General features: G+C 37.0%; 1 protein-coding gene across 4 annotated transcripts in view; it reads left to right on the top strand.

The window, feature by feature from the left end:
• The window catches only part of CSNK1G1 (casein kinase 1, gamma 1), a 148,136-nt gene that overhangs the window by 23,382 nt on the left and 111,744 nt on the right, over positions 1–13,010 (top strand). For all 4 annotated transcript variants that reach the window (XM_006899622.1, XM_006899623.1, XM_006899620.1 and 1 more), the window contains exon 2: positions 10,141–10,181. In XM_006899622.1, the coding sequence (XP_006899684.1) occupies positions 10,141–10,181 (41 nt within the window). The remainder of the gene's footprint in view (positions 1–10,140; positions 10,182–13,010) is intronic.

Raw genomic sequence — 13,010 nt, 5'->3', positions numbered from 1 at the left:
AGGATGGACTAAGGAGCTCTGATATTATTGTCTGTGGGGAAATGTACCAAAGACATCTCTGACTATTCACCAACAGCTCTGAGGGAGTGTTCCTTTCCCCTATGATTTATAACTTATGAAAATTTTTTGTAGGGTCATTTGTGAGTTGGTTCTAACTTGACATCAATGACTTTTTGAGTGAGGTAGGCTGGCTCTATGAGGAGAAATGTGGCAGCAGGATTGGAGATAGGCTCATCAACAATCTACATTATGTAGATGACACAAACTTGTTTGCTGAAACTGAGGAGGACCTGAAGCACTTGCTGGAAAAGGTGAATCACTGCAGCCTTCAATATATATTGAAGTTCGACATCAAGAAAACTAAGATTCTCACCACTGAGACAATGGCAGCATCAGGATAGAAAGTAAAGAGATTATTAACAGCTTCAGTTTGCTTGGCTCTACAATCAACACTCTTGGTACCGGCAGCCAGGAAGTTACCAGACGAATTACATTAGGAAAGTCTGCTGTCAGAGACCTCTCCAAAGTACTGAAAAGCAGCGATATAGTCTGGAGACTAAAGTGCACCTGATACAGGCCATGGTCTGCAATTACTTGCTATACATCAGAAAGCTGGACAATGACTAGGGATGATAGAAGGAGAATTGATACCTTTGAACTGTGGTGTTGGATAAGAGTATTGAATATACCATGGACTGATAGGAGAACAAACAGGCTTGTCTAGGAGGGGATGAAGCCCAGCACTTCCTTGGAGGCAAGGATTATTATGACTCGTCTGGCATACTTTAGACATGTTGCAAGGTGAGGAGGGTGGAGGGACAATGCAGAAGAGGAAGACCCTTGATGAGATAGATTGATTCAGTGACTGGGCTGATGGGGATAGGTGTATCAGAGACAATACGATTGGCACAGGATAGAGCAGGGTTTAGGGCTATTGTACATAGGGTCGTTATGAGTCACAGGTGACTCGACAGCACATAACAACAACAAGGCATTATGATTGGGAAGAAGCTTAAGAAAGCTTTCTGGAGTGTCAAAAATATTTTCCTCTGGATTGGTCTATATATCGGTATTTTAAAGTGCACTAAACTATCCACTTAACATTTGTCCACTAAATTACATGTGAATTATACCTCAATAAAAAGGAAGAAATAGTAAATGTGAAAAAGATAAATAATTTTTAAACATTAAAATTCTTTTTTTTTTTTTAAACATTAAAATTCTTTGTTATTGAGGGTCATGGGAAGAGATTGTCTGCAGAGCAGCTGGTGGAATTGAATGCCTTTGGGATTGCAGTGCAGCTTTTTGCCACTTGACCACCAGAGCTCCCCAGTTTCCATAATAGTTTCCTATAAATATTTATGGAAGCCAGCATTCTCATTTTTGTCTTGTGGAGCAGCTTTAACTTTTTGGTTAGCAGCCCAGTACTTAATTCATGATTCCATAAGAGTGCCTATTGCAGTATAGTATTTCAGTATGTTCAGTATTTCACATCAACACCACATGTGGAATACCATATTTAGTTTGTCTTCCTTTTTTGTGATCTACCTCTCCCAAGCATCTAAAACAGTTGAAGAAAGGCCATGACTTAAGGTCAGACATACTTTAGTTTTCAAAGTGACTTTATCTCACTTTACAGAAACCTTTTAAAACAGATTTTTCAGTGCAGTACATTCTTTGCTTTCTTAACTGCTATTCCCATGGACTTTGATGTTGATCCAAGTAAAGTCAGTAACAACTTTAATTTCTCTATTTTTGTCATGATGTTTATTGATCTAGGTAGAATTTGCATTTCCTCATGATCAATCATAACCTATATTGAAAACCACAGTCTTTGACTTATTTAATATAAGTCAAGAATAGTAAGTACTTACTTAGTTAAGAAAATAGGAAGATAGCAGTCTGGTTAGTGGACTAGAATAGATCATAATTATATTCAGTGCTAAGAAAAGCTATCAGATGTAAATGACCATGCAGTATCACTCATAGTGTACATCAATGGAGAATGCCAGAATTTATCCGATAGATGATTGTCAAATATTTTCTCCCAATCTGTAGGTTATCTTTTCACTTTCTTAATTAAAGTTCTTGGATATACAAAAATCTTTAGTTTTTGAAGTCTTGTTTGGTTTTTTCTCATTTCTTGCTCGTGTTTTGTTTTGTTGTTATTGTTTCTGGTGTCATAGCTAATACTCTTGAAACACGTTAGTTACCACTTTCTTGTCCAGAGAGTACATTAATACTGTCTCTTAACCTAATGACCAAATCTTAGGTGTTGCTAGCCCATCACAGTATGGTTCTTTTGCAGGCAATTGCTTAGCCTTAAAATCCATTCATAAGTGCTTTTCACTTTAAATATTTTACTTATCAGAAGGTCACTTGAATTTTTTTCTTTTTGTATCATGGGAATTTTTCATTTTTTCATTTTTATGGGATCTGCACTTAGTTTTTTACATTTTCTATATTATTACTGAATTAATATTAGTATTAATATTAATACTCCAAATTACAAGCAATACATGTATTTGAAAAAGACTCCTCAATCTTTTATAGTTTCATAGTGAAATATTTACTAATAAAAGGATATAACATCTGGGATTTGCTTTAAAGTAATTCACTAATTGAAATTTATTGAGGTTACATGGGGAAATCATTATACACTTTTCAAATTTTACAGAATAAATTTTTAGAGAATAAAAGTGTTTGAACATTTTTTGTATTGCAGAGTATCATGCTTTTTGGAGTGATTCATCCTGTATTTTATTTCCACCCCTTGTGATGTAGAAAGCTTATAAATACACCTTGTAAAGAATTGTTGTTAACAAGCAGATCTGTTCCTGACTTATGACAACTTCAAACATACACAACGTAATAGAACACTGCCAAGTCCTGCCCCATCCCTGTGATCAGTTGTGGCTTGAATCATTCTGATTCATAGGGCTTTCACACAAGGACAATGCAAGACCTGTTTCTTCTTAGTCTATAACTGTGCAGAAACTTGTTGAGAATCATAACAAGACAGAAACACCAACTCACAGGTGGTGGTTGTGTCTGAGGTGTGGTGACCAAGAATTGAACTCCAGTCTCATTCTTGGACAGCAAGAATTCACCACTGAACCCCAGTGCTTATGCTTATAAAGAATACCTGCTTCTGCTAATAATTTCTGACTCGTGACAACTCTCTGTTGGGTTTCTGAGTTTATAACTTTTCAGAAGAGGAAACTGCACATTTTCCTCCCAGATAATGGCTCAAACTGCTCACCTTACAGTTAGCAACAGAGCATTATACCTCCAGGACTCCTTTTGTGAAGAATAACTAAAACTTAACCCAAGTCATAGTGACCCTCAGTTGAGTTTCTGAGCTGTGAATCTTAACAGGAGGATGCTTCCTATTTTGCTTTATTTTACAGAGCAGGTGTTGGATTCAAACTGCTAACCTTTTAGTTGGCAGCTATACATATAACATACTGCTCCACCAGGGCTCCTTTAGTAAAGAATACAAACAACTTATTACCATCAAGTCAGAACCAGCTCACTTCAGTGATTTTTTTTTTAAAGGCTGTAAATTTCACAGGAGGGCTTCAGTGGTGTGGCTGCTAGACTCAAACCTCCTGACTTTCGATTGGCAGTGCAACTCCTTACCATCTAGAGCTTCATTGTGAAGAATGGAGGAGTGAATATTTGTACAGGTTCACCCTCTTGAAAATGGACCAGGGGTCCTTCTTTGATCCCATTTATAAGCCCTCCCTTTTTCTTTTGTCCGTATCCATCTTCCATCTTATTCTTCCTAGACGTTCCTCAGACTTAGCTGCTTAGAAACACCTTTGTTTTTCTTACTTTGGGCATGTTGTTAGGAAGAACCAGTCCCTTAGAAATGACATCATGTTGGGAAAGGCGGAATGTCAGAGGAAGAGAGGAAGAGGACTCATAACAAAATGGGTTGACACAGTGACTGTTAACAAAGGGCACAAGCGTATCAGAGAGTATGAAGATGGCATAGGAGAGGGCAAGGTTCAGATCTGTTATTCATAGGCTCTCTGTGAGTTGTAGTTGATTCTGTTTGATAGATCAGAAAGGAGTTGTGCTGTTAACGCTGAGGTGGTACCTCTCTTGACAGTTCACATCCACCCAGGCTCTGTGGGAGAAAAATGGGCATTCTCCACCAGTACATTTTATGGCCTCTGAAAACCGACTGGCGAGTCAGCTGCTGAGTCAGTTCCACCTGTCAGCAGTGAGTTTTGTTGATTATCATGATTAGTAGTTTAGAGAATTCATAGAAAATTATGTCGTCCAATCACTGACCTAAACTTTCCATTGTAAAGTGAAATAATTAAAACTATCTTTTAGAAAACTGTCATTGGTGGTTTTCAGGTAAATATTATGAACTACAGTGCACAAAATTAAACACATGTATATATCTGAAAGAAAAGTTTCATGAAACAATACTTTGTTAAGTTTGATATGCTCAAGTGTTTTTGGTTATTAAGGAAAGTTTTTGGTTGGTCATACCCACTGAATTTACTTATTTACTTCATACCTGCTAATAGTAATTTCCTGCATGCATTTTAACATGGTTATGTTTTGTTCATAATAAATACACTATATATTATCACCAGTGTAGGTGTTGAACAAATTTTAGTAAGATTTTCTTACTCTCTGGAGTCTTACACTATATGCTGGAGATTGATTTTAGGACCCCCTTCACATACCCAAATCCATGGATTGTCAGGTAGGGTTTTTTGTGTGTAACTCATGCCAGTCTTCTCATACACTTTAAAAATCATCTCTAGATTACTTACAGTATCTTTAACACAATGTAAATGTTATATAAACAGCACTGTAAGCTCCCTCTTAATCTTGATTGCTGTGACCACTTAATTGCTTTCCCCCACATCTTATTTTTAATCAGTTATTAGTTGGATCCAGGATTGTGGAGCCCAAGAGAGCCAAGTGTAATTGTTTGCTTATATTTGATTAGTAATCCACTGAAAAATATGGGGAAAGCCTAAGCTACCTTTGCTTTTAATTACTAACCATTTAGGAAGTATTTCTGCATAGCATATTAATATACTAATATACTAATGTTAACTGTTGTTCATTGCCTTTGAGTTGAAAGCAACTCACAGCTGACCCTCCAGAAGTTATTCAAAGGCTATAAATTGCACAGGAGAAGTTTGCCCATCTTTTCCCTCCCAGCAGCTGGTGGGGTTTCAACCACCTGCCTTGGAGTTGGTAGTGCAACTCCCTACCCATTAGGCCACTAGAGCTTCCTAATATTTTAGTAGTAAGTTAAAGATGGACAGTCTCCTCCAAAGTGATAAACTACCTCTGAAAACCTGCCAGAGGTTTCAACATAACAAGAAGTTAACAAAAATAAAACCTATAGATTGTTCTTTGAAGTTATAATGTCATTTATTAACTATTTACCCTAATAATGCACATTCTAATAATGTAGTACTTTCTAAGTAGTAGAGGCATTCGGCCCTTGTGTCTTCTTTGCCTTAAGTAAATATGGGTTTCTTGTTTTAACTACTAATTGACTCAAGTTTATTTCAGTAGATTTTCAGAAAAATTCTAGGTAGTAATTTATAAATGTAGTACTTTCACTTTAGGACAAGGAAATATGACAGCTGGAGATGTAACTAAATTGGGAACCAGAGGCTCTATGGTCCTTTATCAGTGTGGTTCTGAGAACAGACCTGCTGCTTTTGTGAAATAATGCTGTGTCTCATGAAGCTTACGGTAAATGTCTCTGTAGGTGACTTACTGAAAAAGGAAGTCTTCATGCCGTGGGTTTTATGGGCAGCATCAGATTCATCACTGCTTTGAAAGGGCTGAGTTTAGATGCAAAGTTCCAAAAACTACTATGTAATGCATTTTCTTTTCCATTAACAATAAGAGAACACATAGCCAGGAAGTGAGATTGGGAAGCATTGTGGATTTTGTACAACAGATACTAAAAGCTTTGAGTACTTGGTATTGTGCCATCTCATCAGTGGTATTTTTCTGTCCATTAGCCTACCAGCCTTTCTCACAGATATTGATACTTTTTTATTTTTTTTAAGCTGAACCAGTTATTTATTTTAAGTGGGCAAAGATTTTTTTTTAACCCTCAATCTTTGTAATTAAATTATTCCGGACAAAAATTTCTGCAGTGTGTATCACGGAGGATAGTGACTGAGTGATTGTCTAGACTTCTCCGTAGCTGCCTTTTTGTATTGGCCTCTTGTTTTAATGATGTGTTTGTCTCCTCACAAAGGAATGAATTTGAAAAGTGAATTCTCAGGATAATTATCAGATTTCCCCTTAGGAATTATCTCCTGTGCTTTCCTAAATAAGGATGATTGCTTTGTAAAAGGGTGACCTGTATTCAGTTTTTTTGACACTCCCAGAGAAAAGCAAACAAGCCAAGTTAGCCTTTTATGATGTCTCAGCTATCATGTTTGGTGTAACATATTGTTGTTCTGTGCTGTTGAGTGGATCTGAACTCATTGTAACCCTGTTTGTTTATAACAATCAAACACTGTCCAATCCTGTACCATCTTCAGTATTGTTGCTGTGTTTAAGTTCATTGTTTCAGCCACTGTATAAGTCTTAACTTCCTTGAAGGTATTCCTCTTTGTCACTGTTCCTTACTTTAGTAAGCATAAAAGCTTCAGGAACCATCCCCGTCCTGATAACATTTCCAGAGCTTCACCTTTCTTACTTAAGTACCTTTCTGGGTGTATTTTTTTCAAGATAAGATTGTTTCTTCTTCTTGTAGTCCATGGTATATTCATTCCCAGTACCAGAAATCTGGAGAACAGTTACCTGGTCAACTGACTGGAAGAGATCCATATTTATTCCCATTTCCAAAAAAAGGTGACCTGACAGGAAATTATTGTACATCATCAAGAAAACAAATATTCTTCCCGCTGGGCCAATTGGCAGCATCAGGATAGACAAAGAAGAGATTGAGATTATTAACAGCTTCTGTTTGTTTGACTCCACAGTCAACACTCTTGGTACCAGCAGCCAGGAAGTTAAAAGACGAATTGCATTGGTCAAGTCAGAGTCATATAAAAATCAGATTACCAAGAAACACTTATTTTAACACTTATTTAATAACAATTAAATTGTACTTTAATGTACAACTTTCAATATCCTTTTCTATACTATTATAGGAATATACTGTTACAGTCATTATTTGTTGTGTACCATCTAGCCAAACTGACACATAGCTAATCCTCTAGTGAGTTCTCCAAAGCAGTAATTGCATGGCAAAAGATTGCTATACATACCAGTAACTTTTAATCAGATAAATATATTAGTATCTGATATGTACAAAACATGGTGTTTATATCTGTTATGTACAGAACACCATAAGGCATTTAAAAAGTTATTATATAAAATCATTACACCCAAGATAGTTCCAGGGGATAAGAGCATTAAAAGCACTAAGCATGAAAAACAATATGAAGTCCTAGACAGTGACTAAAGCATATGATATAAACTGAACAGTAAGGAGGAATTAGAGTTAAAACTTCAAGTATGATTGGAGAGATGGGGATAGCTAAATTGGCAGCACCATGATAGATGGGGAAGACATTGAGGTTGTTAATTATAGCTTGCTGGGCTCTTACAGTCAGTTCTTGGCACCAGCAGTCAGGAAATTAAAAGGTGAATTGCACTGGGAAAATCTACTGTCAGGGACCTCTCCAGTGTACTGAGAAGCAACAGTGTCGGTCTAGAGACTAAAATGTGCTTGATCCAGGCCATGGTCTTCGCATTTACTTGCTCTGCATCAGAAAGCTAGACAATAACTAAGGATGACAGAAGAACTATTGATGCCTTTGAGTTGTGGTGCTTAAGAAGAATCTTGAACATACCCTGGACTGCCAAGAAAACAAATAGATCTGTCTTGGAGATTTTGAAACCAAGCTTCTCCTTGGAGGCTAGGATTTTTAAGCTCTTTCTCACTTATTTTGATCATATGGCCAGGAGGGACCAATCCTTGGAGGAGGACATCATGCTCCGAAGGGTGAAGGGACAGTACAGAAGAGGAAGACCCCAGATGAGATGGTTTGATACAGTAACTAGGGCAGTGGGGGGTTGATGTGTCGGAGTCAGTGAGACTGGCTCAGGACAGGACAGGCTTCAGAGATATTGTACATAGGGTCGCTTTGAGTCATAGGTGACTCAACAGCACATAATAACAAGAAGTACCTATCATGTAATACAGGCCCAGTAAGTGCTATTTGCCCTCATCTTCATCCCCATTACCCCTCCAGGCCACCAGTCAAGATGTGTAGTGTTTTTATTCCGTTTATAGAAGTAGGGAAGTTGAAGGAGAGAATTGTTACCATTTCAGGAAGAAACAGAGATGGTAGAGCGGTGCAGGTGGAGATCTGTTTCCTCTATTTAAATGCACAGAGCTAGAGTTCTGGTAAGACAGCTTTGAGAATTATCCTCCCCCCCCCTTTAAATTTCACAAGTATGGGGTTTATTTCAGAAGTAATTGGTTACAGTTCAGCCTGGAAACACCAGGATACAATGCTTTATCAGAACAACTTTTTAGACAAGATCTCAGACCATTTCCTATCCACAGGTGTCATATTCTGGGCCCTACTCATGCTTAAATAAATGTTACAAAACTCTTTTTGTTCTTTCAATTAAATATCCCTCCTTCCCTCTATCAGTAAGCCTAGGTGAAGGAACACAGCTCTGATTCTGTGGGATTGTTGTTATTGTTAGGGGTCATCCAGTCAAGTATGACTGATAGTAATCCTATGAACAAAAGCTCTGAACCCTGTTGTATTCTGAGCCATCCTCACACTTCCTGATGCACAAGAGCCCATTGCAGCAGTCACTGTTATCAGTCCACTTGGTTGAATGCCCTTTCCTTCCCCGACCCTACACCCTCAGCAAGCAACATGCCCAAAATATGGGAGGCAAAGCCTCATCATTCTTGCCTCTGAAGAGCACACTAGCTGCATCCTCTCCAAGACACACTTGTTCGTTCTCTTGGTCATCCATGGGATGTTCATTGCTCTTCTCCAACACCACAGCTCAAAGGTGTCAATTCTTTTTCTGTCATCCTTATTCATTGTCCAGCTCTCAGATGCATAGCAAGCAATTTTAAAGACCATGACCTGAATCAGACATGCCTTAATCCTTAAACTACTAACATTATTACTCCTCAGTAATTTGGAGAGGTTTCTAACTGCAGATTTTCCCAATGCAATGTATTTCCTTATTTCTTGACTGCTGGTACCAAGAATCTTAATTGTGGATCCAAGCAAGATCAAGCTGTTGACAGTTTCAGGCTTTTCTCCATCTATTATGACACTGCCTGTCAGTCCAATGGTAAAAATCTTTGTCTTTTTGACATTGAGTTGCAGTCTGTACTGTGTGAGGAAGCAAATCCAATTCCGCTGTCTCATACCCGCCTCTGGCTCACTACTAGCGTTGCTGGTACCACTGATTCTTTGTCACTGTCTTAACTGGTCGAGATCAGAAATCTTTGGCCCAAAGGGTATGCTGCACTGTTTCTTCGTTCTTGATGATAGTAAGATTCTCCTTTCCTGCCTCTGAACCTACTCAAAGAATTATCTATTTATAGGCAGCAGATTAATTCTTCTTCTTCCAAGAAGAAGGATGGACAAGAATACTTGATTATCTTTTTTTTTTAATGTCCTCTAACTTTGATATATAATACCATGACCTAAATAAAAGGGAAAAATTCTGTAGGTGAAGATTTTTTTGCAGAATGTAGATCTGTGCCAAGAGGTAAAATCTGTGTATCTTTGAAATTCATAATTTCTCCCTTTTTATTTGTATTGTGGCTTAATTCTTGGGGAAATAAGAAATTTGTGCAAGATACATATATATATGTGTTAGCAGCACACAGAGAGAGATTTATTTGCTTTCTTTTTCAAAAAAATAACTAAAGTCCAAATTTTCAAACTCTTCAAGTTGTTTTTGTCCTACACTTGCTGGGTCTCACTATTTCTGTCTAGCTTTTCATTTAAACTTCATGTTTTCCACATGTAAGCAGCATCGAGAATGTGACCTTTCTCATGACCCCGTGAGCTAAGATTTTTGCTTTGTATTTCCCAGAGTAAATGTCATTAAACATAAATATTCTGCTTTTTCTCCTAGGTAAAAATCTCTACACCAATGAATATGTAGCAATCAAACTGGTAAGTGGAATCTATATTTGTGGTAATTGTATTTTGGTACCCTCACTTCTCACATATCATTTTACAGGAAATAGTTGTAAGCATTTACAAAAAATACTAATGTTGGTTTTTTTCCTTGCATGTGACCCTACTTAGTCATTCTCCTTTAATTATAACACTGTATAGTTAGATAGTCCTAACAATAAGTCATGTTAACAACAGTGAATCAGAAATTAGTTGATGAAAAAGAGTTGAAAAAACAGCTGGAACGATTGATATTCTTTTCATTCTATCTTGTTATGGGACAATTAAAAAAATTTGAAAATTATTCACTAAGAATTTCCCTTTCATTCATTTTACTAAACTTATATTGATCTTTTTAGCCAGTAATTAAACCCAACTATATAGAAGACTTTATGTCGTCTAGAAATAGAATATGCTTTGCTACCTCATTTCCCTTTGAAATAAATTTGAGAGGGTTTTTAGAGACTGCCTTATCTATGGTCCTTTTCTCTTTCTGTGGAGCTAGTGTTCTTCAGGGAAGACATGAGGACTGTAACTGAATGCTTTTCATTGTAACAGCAAAATTTGCCTCAAGCATTGCTGTCAGTGTAGGATTTCAGGCAGCCATGTGTGTTCCAGAATAACTGTGATTCTGGCAAATGGCCAGCCCTCTTTGGAATTGTAATCTGCATCTGGCATAGAAATGCAAGGAAACCATCCTGTTCCTGTGTCAGTTCTTCTTTACTTGGATGTGAAGTCTTACTTCTTAGATTTCTAGGGTTAAATAAAAAGAGAGCTCTGGTGGACTAGTAAATAAGGAGTTGCATTCCCAACACAAGGCAGATGGTTCAAATCCAGCAGCTTTCTACAGGGTGAGAGTCAGTCTCTGCGCACAAGGTTTACTACCTCTGAAAACCCACCAAATGGTCATCTTACTCCACAATGCGTTGAAGTAGTTTGTGGGTTTTTTTTTAAATATCATATGCAAAGTAAGTAGAATCATGTAAAAAGCCCCCTTTTTTACCATTCAACCAGGCTTTTAGGACTCTTTAGCAGAGATGTCCTAACAATCATGATTTTTTTTCCCTTTTTATCTCTATATTGTTAATGCTATTAGTTTCTCACTAGCTGTGGACTCTTTGCAATGTCCACTGTTCATAATACAGTCTTGCAGCCACATTTGACTGAACAGACTACATCCAAATGAAGGATCTGACTAAAGGATGTTGATCCTTTCATTTGCAAGAAAAAGCCCATTATGTTGTTACCATGAGTTCTTGTTGATGTGATAGCACCTAATAACAACAACCTCACTTCTGAATATATATGAGATATAGGCCACGTTTTGCCCTAAATTCTTAAAAGTTTTGTTGTTGTTAAGCGCCCTTGAGTCAACTTCAACTCATAGTGACTGTGTGAACTATGGATCCAATTATTGCTCTATCCTCTGCCATCTTCATTATCTCTGATTTACTTGAGCCCATTGATAGAGTTTAACTTTTTAACTCGATTGGATTGATTACTTTCTATTAAGATATTTTAGTCCAATATTTAAGAAAGATTACATGTTTTTTTGTGATTGTGGCTTCTTAGAAGCCAAAGGCTGTTACCCTCTTTCTGATATTTGTATCAACCTCTGTTGAGTACCATGTTGATTTGTCATCACTGTTCCTGCTTGTTTCCTTATGAATTATTAGGACACGAATTCAAATTCTTATTAGGGCAAGTTCTGTGACTTTTTGCGTTAACAGTGATCTAATAGGAGAATTACAACCAAGTGGAGACTTTCAAGAATTATATCCCTCTCTATCTGAGCAGATGAATAAATAAGGGAATGTCTTTACAGTGTAATTATTAATCTTAAATGTTTTTCTTTTGACTACAAGAATCTTGAGAAACTTGGAATAAAACTCTAATGATTGCTGACTTGACAGTCAAAGATGAGTATAAGTTGTTCTGTGATGTAATTACTTAGAGATAGGAAATGTTTTAGTGAGCCTGATTGATTTAGGGTAAAACCTTCCAGGAAATAAAAAAACAGACTAAAGAACTTCAAGAAAGCTTCTGCATTACATGACTTACTATATAGAGAGCTCTAGTGGCCTCGTAATAAGAAGCTATGCTACAATCCCAAAGGCACACAATTTGAATCTACCAGTTGCTTCACAGGAGAGGGATGGGTGCTCTCCTCTCGTGCCATTTACTGCCTCTGAAAATGCACTGGAGGGTCACTTAAAACTCAGTGGCCCACAACAGCAGCAATATTTTAAGAAAAATTAACATTTAAGGAAAATGCACAAAAACATCAAGTAGGTTCAGGAAAAAAAAATGTATTCGAAGATGATAAAAAATATGGGAATAAAAAAAATCAGCCCATGAAGAAAATTTTGTTAATGGAATTGACAATACTTTACCTGGACAGAAATATTCTAAGAAATTGTTAATTGAGTATGACAGCAATCTGGAATATTTCTGGGTGGCCTGTGGGAAGGGAGGAAAATGTGCAACAAAAGAAAATAAATAAAAAATGTTTAAGAAATTTATTAACTATTCTCTGTTTTGAAGATAGTACGTACAGATTGAGGAACTATTTAATCTTGTTTCTGGGGTATAAGAGAAGTATGCTTAAAGTTTTAGTAGTGGAAATTTAAATAAAGTATAAAGGCATTCCAAACGATAAAACGGGTTAAACACCCGCATGAATTATCCAGAGAGGCTGTAGAATCTCCTTCCTTGGAATCTTAAAAATAGAGTAAGTATGAGGCTGACATCGGGATGGGGGTAAGACTGAGAAAAACTGGATGAAATATGTTTACGACATTGAAGTCTTTGGAGGAGAGAATATTT

The sequence above is a fragment of the Elephantulus edwardii genome, unplaced genomic scaffold (genome assembly GCF_000299155.1).
Source record: "Elephantulus edwardii isolate Elephantulus edwardi_28Jun2011 unplaced genomic scaffold, EleEdw1.0 scaffold00263, whole genome shotgun sequence".
Classification (NCBI taxonomy): Eukaryota; Metazoa; Chordata; class Mammalia; order Macroscelidea; family Macroscelididae; genus Elephantulus; species Elephantulus edwardii.
This window is presented reverse-complemented; position numbering and strand designations above follow the sequence as displayed.